At 44.7% G+C, this 17,969-nt stretch overlaps 1 protein-coding gene across 6 annotated transcripts in view; it reads right to left on the bottom strand.

Moving 5' to 3' along the window:
* The window catches only part of APBA2 (amyloid beta precursor protein binding family A member 2), a 1,066,227-nt gene that overhangs the window by 227,315 nt on the left and 820,943 nt on the right, over positions 1–17,969 (bottom strand). For all 6 annotated transcript variants that reach the window (XM_069624922.1, XM_069624924.1, XM_069624925.1 and 3 more), the window contains one exon: positions 17,565–17,651. In XM_069624922.1, coding sequence (XP_069481023.1) covers positions 17,565–17,651 — 87 coding nt within the window. The remainder of the gene's footprint in view (positions 1–17,564; positions 17,652–17,969) is intronic.

Raw genomic sequence — 17,969 nt, 5'->3', positions numbered from 1 at the left:
GGTGTATTCCTTGGTATACTCGTAAAAATACATGAATTGAAAGAAATGCTCAGGAGGGCAGCTGTCGTACATCGAACCCAGAGAGAATAAGAACACGATAAGATCAAGCTCATGCACTCATACTTTCACTCCAGTGCTTAGTTGGGCTACAACATATATTGGAGATCGTAGGGCGGACAATTATAGATCAAGAAGGATAGTGCATAACTTACCAACAAATGTAACCGGGGAAAACCTTTAATAACGTGCATACTTTGCACACTGCAGGAATTCTTTAGAGAGTGGACAACATAATATAATAGCGGAAGCATTTGTTCTAATAAGCAACCCATAATCAAATCAAATGCCAAAAGTCAAAAGATTCATCCAATTATTGTAAAGATATGATTGCTAAATGTTAAAAGAAATTCCTCAGTATAAATTCATGCGCAAGGAAAAACATTTTTTACCCGTCAAGTACCAGAATAAACAAAATTGAAAAGAAATATCCACAGAAATGATTTCCAAATAAAGGAGAACAGATAGAAAACAGAAAATCATACACAATTGCAAATATTATAACGCAAGAAGTTTTGTTCCTGCATCACAACTAAGGATGACAAAAAGAGAAACCGATAATTTCCCATTCATAAAAGCTGAAGTGGCATGTAAAAAATGAGATCATATCAACTCAAATTCCAAATAATACTTCATTAAATATGCAACTTTTTCCATTCCGTGCCATGTGCAAAACAATGAAACTGACAAATTCATGCTTTCAAATCCATGCTTTTAATCATCCACAAGTGCTTCTGTGGGTCTTGTGAAACACACCACAAACTTGTGCATGAAAAATACAAACCAACAATTTAATATGAACCGTGCTCTATGGCACACAGATGCATAACGCGCTAATGCTATAAGATGTGTCCTCACTCTGTTACACACACGTATTCTGGGTGTTATGAGATGGAGCTTTGAGAGGGTACTTATAAGTATTGAGCTCACAGCAGGTGAGGGTGTACATTGTCCACATTTACAAACCCTCGCAATTCTTCCTCTATGCGCATTCTGCCAGAGAGGTCTCTCCTCATGCAATGCCGTTGAGTGAAAAAATGAGTTAGGGGTACATTCCCTAACCGATATCACCATTGCATGAACGAAAACCGTCCAAAGCAGTTGCACTTCCATCCTAATTCTAAAGCTACATTTCTCCAGGTTTGGCCTCTTTCTCCAATCAAGGGCCATTACCCTTGTGTTGTTTGCTTTGGCTCCTTGGGCCAAAGCTAGAACCAGAGGTGCAGCCATCTTGAAGTCAGGCAATACAAAAATGGCATCCATCTGGTCCTGTGCGGACTTTCTGATAACACAGTTTGCAATCGCAGTTTTCAGGGTGCACTGTTTCAGCAGTTAGTGCTTCACAAAAGGGGCCCCACTGGGGTTCTACTCTCCTTCCCTCTCCAAACTTGGGGTCGCACATTGCCATGGTCTGCAGTCTCTGCGATGAATCGTTCTCCTCTTTTTTGTAACCCCTGCAGATCTCCAGTCAATTCTGTTGGCTCACAGGCATTAACTTTAGCTGTTGTGATATTTTCTCAGAGGGTTTGATGGAGTGAGCCTCCCCCTTTTTCTCAAGGCTACCTTACATGTTTCCCAGGTGTATGTCCCTCTGGGATTGCCCCTACCGCTCCACCAGAGATCCAGAGCTATACTCTCGGGTCTCAATGGCCTAGGACTTCTCGACGGAGAGATGGAGAACGCTGGTGTTCCACAATGTTCCACCTACTGGGGTTGCATCACAGAGTGGGTGGCTACCTCTCACCGCCCACAATGCTCCTCCATCCTCCCTTTTTACTATGAAGTAAGTGAGTTCATCACAGTTCATTAACAAATAAAAAACAATCAAAAAGGAACAAAACTCCCTTAAAAGCAAAGTTGAAATTGGAGAGAAAAACACAGAAGGGCGGGTAGGATTAGGTATATGTGGGAAAGAAAATGGAAGGGGTAAATGGGGAAATACGTGTAAAATCAAGATGGTGTCCATCAAACCAAAACAATTTAGTTAGACATGTTGGTTATAGTGGTAGAGATCCAATTGGAGCATGGTACAAGTGATTATTATGTAAAGCAGACATTTGGCCTCATTACGGGTCTGGTGGTAACCGTGCTGGTGATACTGATGGGTTGACACCGGACCCGTAAATATTTACCGGCGCCTGACTTCCCGGCAACACCGGGGCATTACAAAACCAGCAGATCGGAAAGTCAGGCCCCGGCAAATTGTAAGTCCCCATTCCCATAGAGTCCTACGGGACTCTATGGAAGTGGGGACCACGGAAGCACCGGCACCTTTGTTAACGGTGCTGGTGCTTCCGTGAAAACTCTGCGGGCGGGTGCCATCCTGCCCAGCAGGTCTGACTTGCTGGGTGGGAGGTCACCCGTCTGGCAGTGTTATAGTGTGCCGGTTCGGAAACAATGGTGCTGGTAAGCTTACTGGCACCGTTGTTTCCAGACCGGCACACTTATAATGAGGCCCATTGTCTCCATTAACTTTAGATAAATAAACTGGCTGTGGATTTTAATGATTGAAGATCATTTATGCAAATGGTTTTTTAAGACGGTCTAGGATATTTTGGCTAATGGGCTGAAGTTGAGTTAATTTCTAACGATTTTCTCTGTCACTGAATGATGCCTTGTTGTTGGAGGCGCGCGTCCCACCTAAGCTCCAAACGTTTGCTGCTTGGTAGGCTGGTGTGCAACTGGCGGTAGTCTTATAAGTAATGTGGGCAGTCTTAAAGAGCATTCTGGCTGGCTAGGATAGGAATATGGTTAGAGTTCTTTAAATCAGGCCTGCGGTAGTGGGCAAGTCTTATGGAAAAGATTTGTCCACTGCCATGCGAACTGTAAGGGATTTTGGGTGCTGACATATCCCTGGCAAACTCACGTTGTGGCTTCTGGGTCTCATGCGATGCTTCATCGTCCAGTAAGAATTATCGGATCTTGTGACAAATAACCTGTTTATTTGTTGGGTTTTTCAACCCAATAAGGGCAGTCTTGTGGGATTTGTCAGGTTCATACAGCCAATCGGAGCCAACAACACGGCTAAAGGACACGTTTCCCTCTATATAAGGTCCTGCTCCCCTTTTGTTACTTCGTGGGATTTTTTGAGCTGTAATAGTAACACAGGGCAGATTCACATTAGGGAGTCTTTTGAGGGTACCTATGATTGTCCCTGACCACACTCGGCTCATTGTTTTCTAGCAAGCTGCCAGATCTGGTTAAGTTTTATTTTCTGTGAAGTACTTGCACACTTTTGCCTTTCGTAGTGAGCTAGCAATGCATGGGCTGCATTCATGTGGTTGTGATGGCGGTGCTGTAGACGGTGGGGCCGACGCCACATATCTCTCCTAATTACATCAAGAAATGGACACTAACAACTGTGTCACCAACCTCTCTGAGCCTCTTGTTCTCCCTTCCAGGTAAATCATGAAATCGGGACTCTCCCACAAACTGCCCTCAGAGATTCCTGGATACTCCTGCTCCTCCTCCTCCCATGTGTCAACCAGCGGCAATCGTTTCATCTACTCGTATGAAGAGAAAGCCCCTCATTAGTGTGTCACGTTCCTCCCCAAATCTCTGGATGGCAGCTGTGTTGCACACCCACCGGAACTTAGTACAGGGATCCTTAAGAAAGAACAACCCTAAAATTCACTCTCTGACCTTTTCCCAGTCATTCACAAGTTCCCCCTACCCTTCCTCCTACAACTATTCTAAATACACGTGTTCAAAAAGCCTGTGCTTGCCTCATCTGACACCTTCTGCTTTTCTGAAAGCTGCCTAAGATGACTGGCAGCTTCCGTCACATGTCTTCCTTTAAAAATGTGAGCAAACTTAAGGCAAACTTTTCAAAACATTTGTCTAAGGTTCATCCTTGAACAATCACCCAAAGCTCAGGTGATTTGGGTTTGTCATGCCAACGCTTTTCCGGGCCTAGATGAGAATCCAGCGCATCTCCCTTCAGAGAGGGAAATTACCAATGGGGGTTCTGTGAGTCCCTCTGCCCGACATTAGTCCTGGTTACAAGAGACTTACCCAGAGTCTTTAGCTCACTATCTTTCACAGAGAAGAAATATCCCAAACATATCAGTCTTTGTCCTGCCCTGGGGCAGTCCAGCACCGAAATGCTAGGCAATTCTCCTCTGAACAAGAGTACCAACAGCATCCCCAGACGTGGACCCCTTGCTCACTATTCTTAGAGAGGCACAGCTCCTCCCTACTGATGAGGTCCAACCAGACCGAAACACGTGTCTGGGGATGCTGTTGGTACTCTTGTTCAGAGGAGAATTGCCTAGCATTTTGGTGCTGGACTGCCCCAGGGCAGGACAAAGACTGATATGTTTGGGATATTTCTTCTCTATGAAAGATAGTGAGCTAAAGACTCTGGGTAAGTCTCTCGTAACCAGGACTAATGTCTGGCAGAGAGACTCCCAGGACCCCCCTTGTCAATTTGCATATTTAAGTAACTTTGGGTCTCACCCTAAGTTACATGGGGAATCCAGACGTGGACCCCTTGCTCACTATTCTTAGAGAGGCACAGCTCCTCCCTACTGATGAGGTCCAACCAGACCGAAACGTGTCTGGGGATGCTGTTGGTACTCTTGTTCAGAGGAGAATTGCCTAGCATTTCGGTGCTGGACTGCCCCAGGGCTGGACAAAGACTGATATGTTTGGGATATTTCTTCTCTGTGAAAGATAGTGAGCTAAAGACTCTGGGTAATTCTCTCGTAACCAGGACTAATGTCTGGCAGAGAGACTCCCAGGACCCCCCTTGTCAATTTGCATATTTATGTAACTTTGGGTCTCATCCTAAGTTACTAGGGGAATCCAGGCATGGACCCCTTGCTCACTATTCTTAGAGAGGCACAGCTCCTCCCTACTGATGAGGTCCAACCAGACTGAAACACGTGTCTGAGGATGCTGTTGGTACTCTTGTTTAGTGGAGAATTGCCTAGCATTTCGGTGCTGGACTGCCCCAGGGCAGGACAAAGACTGATATGTTTGGGATATTTCTTCTCTGTGAAAGATAGTGAGCTAAAGACTCTGGGTAAGTCTCTCGTAACCAGGACTAATGTCTGGCAGGGAGACTCCCAGGACCCCCGTTGTCAATTTGCATATTTAAGTAACTTTGGGTCTCACCCTAAGTTACTAGGGGAATCCAGACGTGGACCCCTTGCTCACTATTCTCAGAGAGGCACAGCTCCTCCCTACTGTTGAGGTCCAACCAGACTGAAACACGTGTCTGGGGATGCTGTTGGTACTCTTGTTCAGAGGAGAATTGCCTAGCATTTCGGTGCTGGACTGCCCCAGGGCAGGATAAAGACTAATATGTTTGGGATATTTCTTCTCTGTGAAAGATAGTGAGCTAAAGACTCTGGGTAAGTCTCTTGTAACCAGGACTAATGTCTGGTAGAGAGACTCCCAGGACCCCCCCTTGTCAATTTGCATATTTAAGTAACTTTGGGTCTCACCCTAACTTACGAGGGGAATCCAGACGTGGACCCCTTGCTCACTATTCTTAGAGAGGCACAGCTCCTCCCTACTGATGAGGTCCAACCAGACTGAAACACGTGTCTGAGGATGCTGTTGGTACTCTTGTTCAGAGGAGAATTGCCTAGCATTTCTGTGCTGGACTGCCCCAGGGCAGGACAAAGACTGATATGTTTGGGATATTTCTTCTCTGTGAAAGATAGTGAGCTAAAGACTCTGGGTAAGTCTCTCGTAACCAGGACTAATGTCTGGCAGAGGGACTCCCAGGACCCCCCTTGTCACCCTTCAGAGAGGGGAAATGTGGTTGAGTTTCTTGTTTTGCCGTTATAAATCATGCTGTGGGTGCTACCTGACTGTGAGGCCAAGTACCTTTTTAGGATGCCGGTGAGGACATGCCCCCACTGAGGGGTGAGTATCAGGTTCTTGACTGTGGTTCTGACCTCCTTGGGTGGAGGAACAGTTTTATATTCTGGAGGAGCGTTACCTGGTTCCAAGTAATGTGAAACCTTCTTCATATGTTGTCAGAGGACAGATTGGTGTCTTTAGTGAACCCTATTGATTTGGATTTCGAGGGGAAGGTGAAGTGTAACGCTGCCACTGTGCATGTGGTTTAGGCACACTTGAATGGTAGCCCGCTTAGACGGGTGATCGAGTAGGACAAATTCTTTCTTTGTGACATTGAGCTTCATGTATGTGCTTGTCGTGCAGGCTTGGTCAGAGACGAGGAAATTCCTGAGGCTTGAGACATCTTGGGTATTCCTAACACTTAGGTATTATTGGGAACCGCCCATGTATTGTTGGAGTGAGATGTAGATGTACGGGGGTGCAGTCAAAAAGTCGAAAAAATAAAGTCGAATAACAAAAATGTCGAAAACAAAATTTTCGTTTGGGGGGTTTGGGGGTGAACCCCACCATTTCAAACTATTCAAACTAAAAACATAGAAACATATACATTCGATTTTTTTTTTGACTTTTTGTTTCCGAGATTATGACTTTCGAAAATATGTAATTCGACTTTTTGACTATAAACCAGATGCAAGGGTTAATAAGATGTAATCCCAGTGGCTCAGTGTATAGACCAAACACCAGGTGAGAATTGAGCTTTGTAGGACTCCACACGTGACCACACCATGTTCTAACCTGGGTATCTGTATGGCTTTGCACCTGTTTGAGAGGTAAAATGAGAACCAGTTGAGAACTGTGCCTGAGAAGCACATTCGGTTCGAAAGTAGGCTAGTCACTGTGAGGTGGCCAACAGCGTCAAATGCAGCAGAGCGTTCGAGGTGAACCTGGAGGCATGAGTCACATTTATCAATGATTTTATGAGCATCGACTACGATCCTGATGGCAGCTGTTTCATTGCTACATTTCAGTCCGAACCAGCATTGATGATCGTGGAGTACGCTGTGTTGATTAATCCAATCATGGAGTTGGTTGGCAGTGGGCTACTCAATGATTTTTTCAATGAATGGGAGGCTGGTGATCGGCCAGTAATTTGTAAAGAGCCTCTGGGTCATGAAGATGCTCTGCATTAGTGAGTTATTTTCTTTTTTGAGTAGAGGAGTGAGGGCAACCCCGTTGATATCTTTTAGGATGACAGTGGGGACGGTGTCATCTTCATATAGATGAGACCTCTGGAGAGCTTTGCAGTTAAGGATTAACAGTATCTGGTTTTTGTATGGCTCCTTATGTTGATTTACTCCCACTTCTAAGCATTGAATTAATTAATGTTTTTATCATCCAGTTCAATGGTATTCAATTTATCAACCTCAAAAGGACGATGGGCTGAGTCGGATCTTCTGGGGGTTCAAGCTTGTGATAGCTGATCTAGCACAGATGTCTGAAGAAACCCTTAACACACTGAGGAATATTACTTGCAGTTGGTGAGGAACAGTTTAACCATGTTTCTTTACATCGGCGCCTTCACCGTTGTGGTCTCATGTATAGCTGGCCTTTGCTGGTTCAAGATGCACCAAACGGTGTCTTTGGACACTCTCCATAAAATGTATCTTGGTAGACACTCCATTTCAGGTTTTTTAAATGTCAATTTTGTGTCCTCACACACCAGATCTGATCAGGAAGCTTTCAAACTTGTGAAAAGGTTTCTTTTGCACTAAGCACTCCGCTACCTATTTTTATTTCAAGGAGACACAAAGAATGATCCAGAAATGGGTTCATGAACTGCAGAATGTTGCGTACATTTGTAAAGGACATGATCAAGCTTTAGTAAATGAATTCTAAAAAATAATAGTTTGCCTGGTAGTTTAAAATACAGAAAACAATGAAGGCAGTTGAAACATTAATTTAGAGTGAAGTCAGACAATGCCAGCGGCACTCACTTCACTTTCAATTCATGTTTCTAAGTTATAAATGCTGTGTCCTAAAAGCTTTCAGATGTAATATTTATCAAACTACACCCAAGACATCCATGCTAATGATTTCCCTGGTAAGTGAGATATACTCATTTCTGCATCTGACATCCTCTTACAGAAACTAATTATCGCTTTGTTCATTTTCAAGGAGACGCTCTTTCTATGGAATAATTAATATCAAATTGAATTAAGAGGTTCACCTCCAGGGGAATGGCAGGGAGTCGTGCTTATAATGGCAGTGAGGACAAAGGGAAAAGAGGGCCATCTAAGACCTATCCGCAAAGCTTTCTTTGCTGTAGAAATTGGGGGGCCTTGAAGAGTGAGGGACTTTGTTTTATGCACTAATGTGACGTCTCTCCGAAATAAAAGAAATAGTATTTCTAAGCTAAATTGGATGCTGCTGTTATATTGTAGTCTTGTCTTGTCACTGGCCTAGAGTGCTTGCTACTTGAGAGTAATAGGATTATGTAGATGCTGTATAATGAAGTCTTCCTGGATCATCTGAGTCTCCACAGCAGGTCTGTGTATGAGTCCTGAGCTGAGTGACAACAAAGACACTTTACAACAGCTGCGGCTAAGCATATTTGGTAGACAGCAGAGGTGTGGACTCAGCTGCTATTTTCCTCTTCCCCTAAAGACCCTAAAGATGTAACAGCTCGAAGAGAAGTGTTAGTCAATGAGGGACAGGCTTTGTCTGCATTTTCTTTTTGTATAATATGACAAAGTCACTGCAGTCGCACAAGGCATGGGGGGGTCTGGGGTACTATGGGACCGAGGGGGAGCCCCCACTCTGTGATGCAACACTCTGATGGGGGGTCCCTCACAGACAGCCAAGTCTTTCCTATGCTGAACACACAGACCTAGGGCAATTTGTCTCATGCAAAGAGCCATCAGAGGATCCATTGCCATGTTACAAAGCTCATGCACAGAGGCGAATAAAGAGAGACAGAAACATGTGCCACTCTGCCTGCCCAAGGGCCTCAAGTCCCTGGGAGAAGCAGGAGTCGTGGTGCAGCGCACACTAGAGTAACAAAGCCCAGCAGGCAATGCAGAATGGGCCATGCAGCAAAACCTACACAGAGATGGGAATCACATGCTCGCACTTAGAGCTGGAACATGAACCAACGTTTTCAAGTTCCCACAAATGAAAAGAGAGTAGGAGCCAGTTTCCCGTCAATGCCCCACGCAGATCACTGATTCAGGAAGCAGCCATAGCAGTCCGCTTGACCCTAACATGGTTGGCACACTAACCAAAACAGTAGAAAATTATCTTCACCAGGAGTTAAGGAGGGGTGAGTTTACACACAATGGGAAGTGCAGGGGTGGGGGGGGGTAGTTGGGGCTGGCACCAATCAAGGCTCAGGGACCTGCCAATCAGAGGTCCTGTTGCCCCATGCACCCTATTACACTCAGTTTAAAAGGCATTCAGGCTCTGCTAGCTGGGTGGGTCCAAAACGTCCTCAACACTTTGCGATGGTAGGTGATGAGATTGTCTACATCCTCAAACTGTCGGATGCACCAGACCGAGATTGAAACCAATGGGATGCTCCTGACTTTATTTGTCATGCAATGATCCGAGGATTGGATTGGCATAGTAAGTACAGGTGGGGCAGAAGACTAAGAAGCCATGTGTGGGAGGCACAGAGCCTTTACATTGAGGTGGCTTTATGATGATTACTAGTGTCAAAACTGTAATGTGATCTGGTCCTTCTTCTTTGGGCTTCAAGCAATTCAGCAGCTGAGATCTGTAAATATGGGTTGGGACGAAATTACCTAAGTAGAAAAGTCCTACCACCAAAAGTCTGACCCCCCATTTATTCGCATATGTATATGTGGGGGGGTAAAGTTAATAAAAATGTATAGGTGTAAGGTGGGGGGGTTGGGAGGTCGCCCCTCACATATATATATATATGCGAAAAATGGAAGAAAAAAAAACAAAAACAAAAACAGACTTTTGGTAGTCAGACTTTTGAACTCAGTAATTTCACGCAGATCCGTAAATATCACTATCAAATAGGGACTGCTGGAGTTGCCAAGTCTTGAACCACAATGGGGTCTGTGAAGGTCAAGAAGGAGGCCCAGTAGATAGAACACTTTCACACAGAATGTGCATATCATGTGCAACACCCGTTAGTTAGCATCATCTCCCATGCCGGTACAATGAAATGTGGCATTGCCCATCCTAGGCCGCCGTTGTGGATGTTCAGCTCAGAAGGCTAATGGAAGCAGCGGGCGGCTTAGTCCCTTCTTTATTGCTTGCCAGAATCAAATCCTACCAAGTGAGATGGGGAGGGGGGGGCTATAAGAAGAGCCTACAGGAAGCAGGAAGGGTAGGTTACTCGCGTGTGGTAAGAGGCAGTGGAAGCGGAGGACCAAGAGACAAGCAGTAATAAAGAAGGAATGGCGGAGTGTGGAGGCAAATTTTGAAAAAAGTGAGGTATTGGTTGCTGAGTGGGCATGGTACTGCGGTTTGAGAGTGAGTGAAAGTGTGTCAATGTTCTGTAGAATACATAGTGTAGGGAGTGATTGTGAAGCATATGGTCCAGAGTGACAGGAGGGGGTGTGAGTAGTAGGATTGGGAGGAAGGAGTAGTAGTTTGGAGGGAATAGTAGTGGTTTGGATGGAGTAGTAGGGTTTCGGAGGGAGGACAAGTGGCTTGGAGTGAAGAGTTGTGCTTTGGAGGGAGGAGTAGTGTTTTGGAGGGAGCAATAGTGGTTTGGAGGGAGGCGTTGGGTCTAGAGCAAGGAGGAGGGGTGAAGTAGTGAAAGCAGAAAGGAGAACGGTGGGAGTGGGCATGTTATGGAAAACGTTCATCACACAGTGTAGTTGCAAAACACAATCCCAGCTCCCTTTGGCACACTAACAACTGGTCAGTGTTGGGACAGTTAGGAGGTTCTGTAGAAGCAAGGGTTTAGGCAGTAGGCGTTATAACTCTATAGCACTAGCCTGGGGTTCTGGATGTGTGGGTTATGGAGATGGGCCACACCAAGACTACAGAGAGGTACAGCCATTAGCCCCATTGAACACGTTATACAAAGCAGTGAACCATCTCAGCCTGTTTGGGGTGATTCTTGTGCCCCCTGTAACAGTCTAGAGGGACGAAGGGGTAGAGAGGAAGGCCAAGAAGCAGGCATGAGTTGTCATCGAGTTTGCTGAGCACGAGGGTGGAGACTAGAGTTTTCATAGAGCGGTAACACATGTACTAATTAGCTGAATGTTGAGAAGGTTAATGGGCAACAGTAGAGGCAGTGGTTAGGATGACATTTCTACATTCAGAGGTTGCTATCAAAGAGGGCCCCATGGTTGCAGGCCTTGGGTGAGAAAGAGCAAGAAGGACGGGAGGGAAAGAGATAGGGGTGGCAGGGTTAGGGATGACATTGGAAACTGGTAGGAATAGGACCGCCATTTTTGAGGAGTTCAGCATGGAGCAGCAGAGTGCTATCTAGTGATGGATTGCAGTAACACTGTTGGTAATCCACCCTGAGATGGTTGGAGAGAAGGAGGGAAAGAAGAGCAATTTGAATGTTGTCAGCAAAGAGGTGGTTTTGAAAGCCAAAGGATGAGATAAGTCTACCTACGGCAGAGATATAAAGGATGAAGGGCAGAGGTCTAAGGGCTGATCTTTGGGGGATGGCAACAGAGACAATTCTTTTGGAACGTTTCTGTAACTCAGGCTTCACATGTTGCAAACATACAGAAAATATACAAACCATGTAGAAGCGTACAAACCTCTCCACATTAAACAAACGTGATCTTAGAACATGCCTTGCACATGTCGACTCATAGATGATGAGAAATAGATGGAAACCCAACCCAACCAAAACCAAACTGATGATGTGACGAGAAGAAACAGCAACCTGGCCAGAGCCAATTGCGACGTAAAGAAAAACCTCTCATTCTTGGTGGGTGTGTGTATGTGTGGGGATGTACTCTGGCAGTTCGGGCTGGACTGCGCCTTTTGGGGTGGGACCACGCCTGATTTGCATGTGGTCTTTCCCTTTCTTTAATGGCTTTGCAGATGAAGAACAATGGTCTGGAGGGTTGCCCAGAGCAATACCAGTGATTCAGATTAATTCTAAACCTTCTAGCCATCACATCTTGTGCTTGCTGAGTTAATTGACAAGCCACAGGTCGCGGAACCTGTTGTTGTCTTCATTCACAAATAGTGGTTATCAACAGTTTCTCTGCGGTCAGTCATGGATATGATAACTTTCTCCCTCAAGGGAAACTTTAACATTTGTATTAAATTCATAAACAATAGGATAACTACACATGGAGGAGCGGGTGATGCAACAACAAGTTGTATGATGAGAAATATCAGTTTCCACACTTTCGTTTTAAATAAGCCTTCCTCAACACAAATAAGACCTCAAACTAATGTAAAAGAGTCAATGTGATTGGACGAGTCAATTTCTTTCTCAAAGAAAAAAAATAACACTTTAAAAAAACAATTAGACTCTTCAATTAAAGAAGTGGCATATCCAACTTCTATGCCGCGTGGATGCTGCAGAGCCCCATAATGCATTGCAGTGACGAAGACCTCAGGTCGTTGAGACAGATTAGCGAAAGCAAAGGATCCGTAATCTTTCTTTGCATGCGTCCTCATGACCGTTTACGGGACGGTGAGAGGGTTCCTCAGGAGCTTAATGAAAATGCTACGGTTAGGGATTCATATCACAAATAATGAAGCTTGCCTTCTTCGTCACATCGATGAGCACTAGAATTGGACAGGGGGTTCCTCCCCCATAGATGGGCTGCCGGGCATCCAGGGCGACGAGGAAGGAATTCACACAAAGTGTTAGGATACATGAATCTTGGATAGAGGTCTCACAGAGACACCTCACCCACTTGGGCGTCTTTTTTAGACATCTAGTCTATGCAAGAGTTTCTGGAAGATTTACAGATGGATATCCACATGGCTGCTGTGAAAATTGTCTTATCAAAAGGAACATTTCTGAGAAGAACGACAGTAAGTCAATCCATTCAGGAGGGGTTTGTTTGCTTTCGAGGAGCTATGGTGTTAGACAGCTGTATCTGACTCGGATTCCAGTTTCTAAAGCGCCACAGGGGTTGCTCTGCCCCACAGACCCCCCCCCCACCACCAGTCCTAGGCCCGGAATAGCTCAGACATATTACTCAGAATGTACAGCCCCTGTAGGAAGAGGCTGATGGGACAAAATAATACAGGTGTACACCTCTGCTTGGTTCTCCAGGCGCCAAGGAGACAAGGGCATCTTCAAGTGGCTACGTCTAGCTCGACTGCCCGTTCAGCCTCCCAGGCCTGGTGATCTCTGGGACGGAGGGTGATAATGGCAGATCTTCTTCAGAAGGAAGGCTTCTTGACTTCTGACCACTTACAGCAGATATTCTCCTCGTGAAGTATAAATGTTCGTGCTCCTTATTTCCACTGTTCTGGCCAGGGAGCGCCCTAGCTCCTCAGGAAGAGGAAGTCAGGAGTGCACTAGGTCATGCTCTGCATGTAATTCAGTTGCCTGAAAGTTTTCTGCTTTTTGTAGTACTGTACACCTGAAGAACGTTTCTGCACTTCTGTAACCCTCACGTCTTTTTAAAGTGCAAGCAGTACTGACTGCCCCAGAGCTAAATAGGTCTAACTGTTGTGATGACATCTGTTCGTGGGGTGAGCCAAGGAGGATGGCCCTTCTCAGCCCGAGGTAATGCCCAGCATGATGGAAATCCTGCTCAGCTTATTGGTAGCCTTTACTGTCAATATATTGCCTCTTTCTAAAGGCCCCTTCAAATTCGAACAAGCATTGGCAATGCCAACAGTTTTTTTTTTTTTGTGTAGGCATGGGAAAGGCACTTGCCAGGCACTGCCGTAGTGGTATTAACTTGCGATTGATGATGGTAGCAGATTCAAAATGGTGCAAGTACCTGGGCATCTAATAGCAGTGCCTGGGAAATGCCTAAAACATATACACAAATGCGCAGCCAAAACGGTTGGCTTTGCCAATGCTTATTTTTAGCAAGACTTCAGTGAAGGACACGCAGAGTGCTTATAATTTTAGTGGCTGAAGGCAGACCTAGTAAGACATTTCTCTTACTGGCAGACACTTTGAATGCAAAGTTTGATGGTAAGGATTTGAATAAAGTGAGCTCAAAGAGTTCCCAGGAAGAGGAGTTTTGGGCGGCAAGGGTCAAGAACTTGGATGGAATGGCCACAGGGATTAGCATGGCCAGGGGCAGTCAATGAGTGGGCACATAACCAAACAACACCTGCAGGCTGTGTTCCCCTCCTCATCGCCACTCCTCCCTATCTGTACTCTAATGTAATAGTTTTGGCTTATGGGTATCGCAAGAGACACCTAATAGCCCAAACTAAAAATAATGGAACAGATGCAATGCGAGAGAATCATTGATCGCTGCACTCAATCCAAATTCTTCCTCTCTGGAGCCCACTTTTTTCTGATACATTATTATTATTATCTGTATTTATTGTGCGTGAGCCTAGCATCGAGAAGCAACTGAGCGCTTTACAGAGGTAAGCAACAGTACAGATGCATAACGGAACGCTATTCTATTCAGAGGTAACAAAAGAATAGATTTTAGAGCAGAGGGTAGGATACAGAGAGGCACAGTGAGGAGTACAGCTATACCTGGTAGTGGGGAGGAGAGGGGTGGGTGGTGTCCAGCAAGTCAGGTGGCGCGAGTGGTGACGTGATGGCCTAGGTGTAGAAGAGGAGAGACTCCTTAAAGAGGTTGGTCATGAGTTCTTTTCTGAATTGTAGGAGTGTGACGGCGAGTTTGATCTTGACAGCAAGGAGTTTCCATAGTCTTGGGGTGTAGGCAGAGAACGCTAATCCCTTCCTTTTTGTAGCAGTGGATTTCAAGTCTGCATATGTCGTGGCTTCTGGTGGTGTGCTGTCTGCTGAAAATGCTGAGTTTCCCCGTGAAGTAGCTGGGTGACTTGAGGGTGACTGCCTTACAGGTGATGCTGCAAGACTTGAAGGTGATTTGTGCGTATATTGGGAGCCAGTGAAGGTCGATGATGGCCGGAGTGATGTGGTTGTATCTGCATAGACGCTTGATGAGGTGTGCAGCTGTGTGTAAAACACTTCTCAGGGGCACAAGGGAGGTCATCAGGAGGCCTTTGAGGAGTGCATTGGCCCCATACAGGTATGATAGAATCAGTGCTTAAAGGGTGGATCTAAAACTGTCAGGAGAGAGGAAGGGCTTGACTTTCCACAGGAGGGAGAGCTGATACCAAGATGTCTGAGTTTTCTTAGCTATGTGTGTCTTGAAGAAGAGGTGTTTGTCGATGTGGAACCTGAGGGACTTGGTGCAGGAGATGAGCTCAGGCGTGAAGCCCTCAGAGTTCATGGTTGATATCAAGGTCGGTATGTCTGGGTGTTCGGTGCTGTTGGGGAGGAGTAGGAATTCGGTCTTAGAGGGGTTGAGCTTCAAGTATACACTGGACATCCAAGACTGGATCAGCGAGAGGCAGGTTTTGAGCCTATGGCTGTCCTATCCATCCCAGCTCTTCTGCTGCCATGCAGTCGTAATTGCTGAATCCCACAGATCCATCTAGAATATTGTGTCCTGTATTGCACTATTTGGCCAGGTATAGAAGCCACAAGAATATTTTTCTCCCAAAGTACCCACAACCAACATAGTTACAAGAGTGCCTGCTTTCTGTAAGGGAAGCATACCACTTTTATGCACATATGTATTTCTGTATATTAACACTTGTAGCCTTAATTTAGCAAATATTGGTGTGTTTGTTGAATTCTTGAAAGCTGCTTGTGGATTGGTCATCTTTTCATAACGATGTCATTGTCTTTGTCCATCTGTGTCAGAAGAACGCGATTGCAGCTTGATTTTGGTGTTATCAAGAAGGTATGTTAGATGCATTTTATGAAATATATGTTTTGTGCTTATTAAAATCTTATAACTACATTTGATCTGATTTGACTTTGCTAATAGCTGTTGCTGGGCTTTTTTGGTGGTTTTGCTTGTCGTCATCTGGAGCACGCAGAGCAACAGAGTTTCGAATCTCAGATCCGCGCTTAGAGACCGAACTCAGGTACGGTATAAGGCGTGTTATAAAAAAATATATATATATATATTTATATATATATATATAATTGTTAACATTCTGCAGTCCCAAATTTTCAATAAAGGCTGTTTTAAAAAAAACAAAAAGGCAGACAGTGACCCATCATCGGTGTGAAGGACCGTCTAATGTTACATGGAGGTGGTCGCATTGAGAAGTTGAATCAATTGTTCTCATGAAATGCAGTTAATGGATGTGAAATTTGTGTTCAGCACCTATAACTTATTCGGGAAACATACTTAATTTTATTAACTTAACTTGTTCTTATTGTTTTTTATCAGTGTGTTTATTTCTCTTTTTTGCTATGATAGCAAGGATGTCTTTCTTTTCACAGTTTCATCTCTGTTAATGACAATGATCTCATTGGCAAAGTTGTGTGCTGTCAATTGAGAAACTCCTTTGATTTTAGTCAAATGGTTTCACTGAATGGTGCCTCACCAGGCATCATTAGCCTTTAAGAAATAGATTCTCTGGTGCATTCAGAATGTTCATAAATGGAAGATGTGCACAGTCCCACCAAGAGGTGAGAGGTTCAGTGCAAGGCAGTTGTATATTGTCAGGTACCCCTCGTTAAGGTATCCTTGCATGAGAGCGTGGGTTCAACGCGGGTTCTTGGATTTCCTGACTTCTGTGGTTTCTGTGATTGTAGGTCGGTGTTCTGGCGTCACTTGCGGAACACGGGTCAAGGGCAAGTACGGGTTGCGCCTCAGTGGTCAGGTTGGTTTTCTTGTAACCAGCGGTGGGTTTATGTGCGAGTGTTCCAGATTGGTGGTTTGCATTTGAGGTCTAGCAGCAAATGTTCATGAATTCCTTTGCTGCATTTTTGTCATTACCCATGCACAATCAATAGGGATACATCAATGAATTCTATCTGGGGAGGTGGATAAAAGTGATCTTTCGACATACATGGAAGCATTTATACAGAGTTCCTACCACCTGTTTGCTCTTTTTGCATTCGTCTCCTCCTGCTCTGTGTTGTTGTACTACACATTGAAACCCCAGACGTTTCGGTCAGTTTCATCCTCTGGTGTCAGACAGCATTTCTTCTCAGGCCCCCATCTGCCCCGATTTCGTGCTTTGAGATTTTCAAGCAGCTGAACCACCGTCTATACAAGCAGGGCCTTCTTAACTTCAAAACTTCAAACAACTTGTGGCGAAGTCTGGCAAAGATATTCTTAATGCCAAGTGTTACCCTCTACATAACTCTGACACTCATGGTATGTAAGGTACATATTCCACACAGAACCATCCAGCAGGAAGGCACCTCTTGAACTTACAGACCATCGATTATTTTCATTCTTGGCTTATTGTGCCAATGAATGTTTCTGCTTAACCCCATGTCTTACAAAATAGCACAGCCAACGTGTAGAACCCTAGATATCTCTATGATCAGAATGCTTCTGTGTGTCCTTAGACATTTCTGGGCATAGTTTTTAGAAGTAGACCAATAAATGTCCAGGAGGCCAACTAAATTAATAAATATTCCATATAAAGAATTCCTCACCGTCAAAAAGATCTAATGAGAAAATGTCTTACAGTGATAACTGTCAAATTGACTAAAAAGACACACAGTTTAGAAACAAAGTATAACTCACCTGTGTGTCTGCATTTAGAACTTTAATTCGTTGTGTGGAGATGAAAAGATCAACCTCGGTCAATGTCTGGCCATCAACTTCCGAATTCTAAAACAAAATGGTTAATATGCTTTCAAACATGATTTAAAATGAGCCATGGAAAGTGCAATTTTTCAAATATGCACCCACATAATAAAATCATCATCTTGCTAGCCTTGAAGTTTCACAGAATTCCGCATGCACATGTTCCAGCCAAAGCTGAACAAAGCGTCCATCAGGTCAAGTGTTTCTGTTTACCATTTCATAATTTACAACTGCAAAATGAGGGTAGAAGTCCCAGCCCCCCAAAAACACTCCCCCACATCACACCTAAAAAGCAATATCCCCTTTCCCACAACTACTATCTCCACTTTATTTCATTCATTT

The sequence above is a fragment of the Ambystoma mexicanum genome, chromosome 11 (genome assembly GCF_040938575.1).
Source record: "Ambystoma mexicanum isolate Mex_15411 chromosome 11, UKY_AmexF1_1, whole genome shotgun sequence".
Classification (NCBI taxonomy): Eukaryota; Metazoa; Chordata; class Amphibia; order Caudata; family Ambystomatidae; genus Ambystoma; species Ambystoma mexicanum.
The sequence above is the reverse complement of the archived record's forward strand: the minus strand, read 5'-3'. Positions and strand labels throughout refer to the sequence as shown.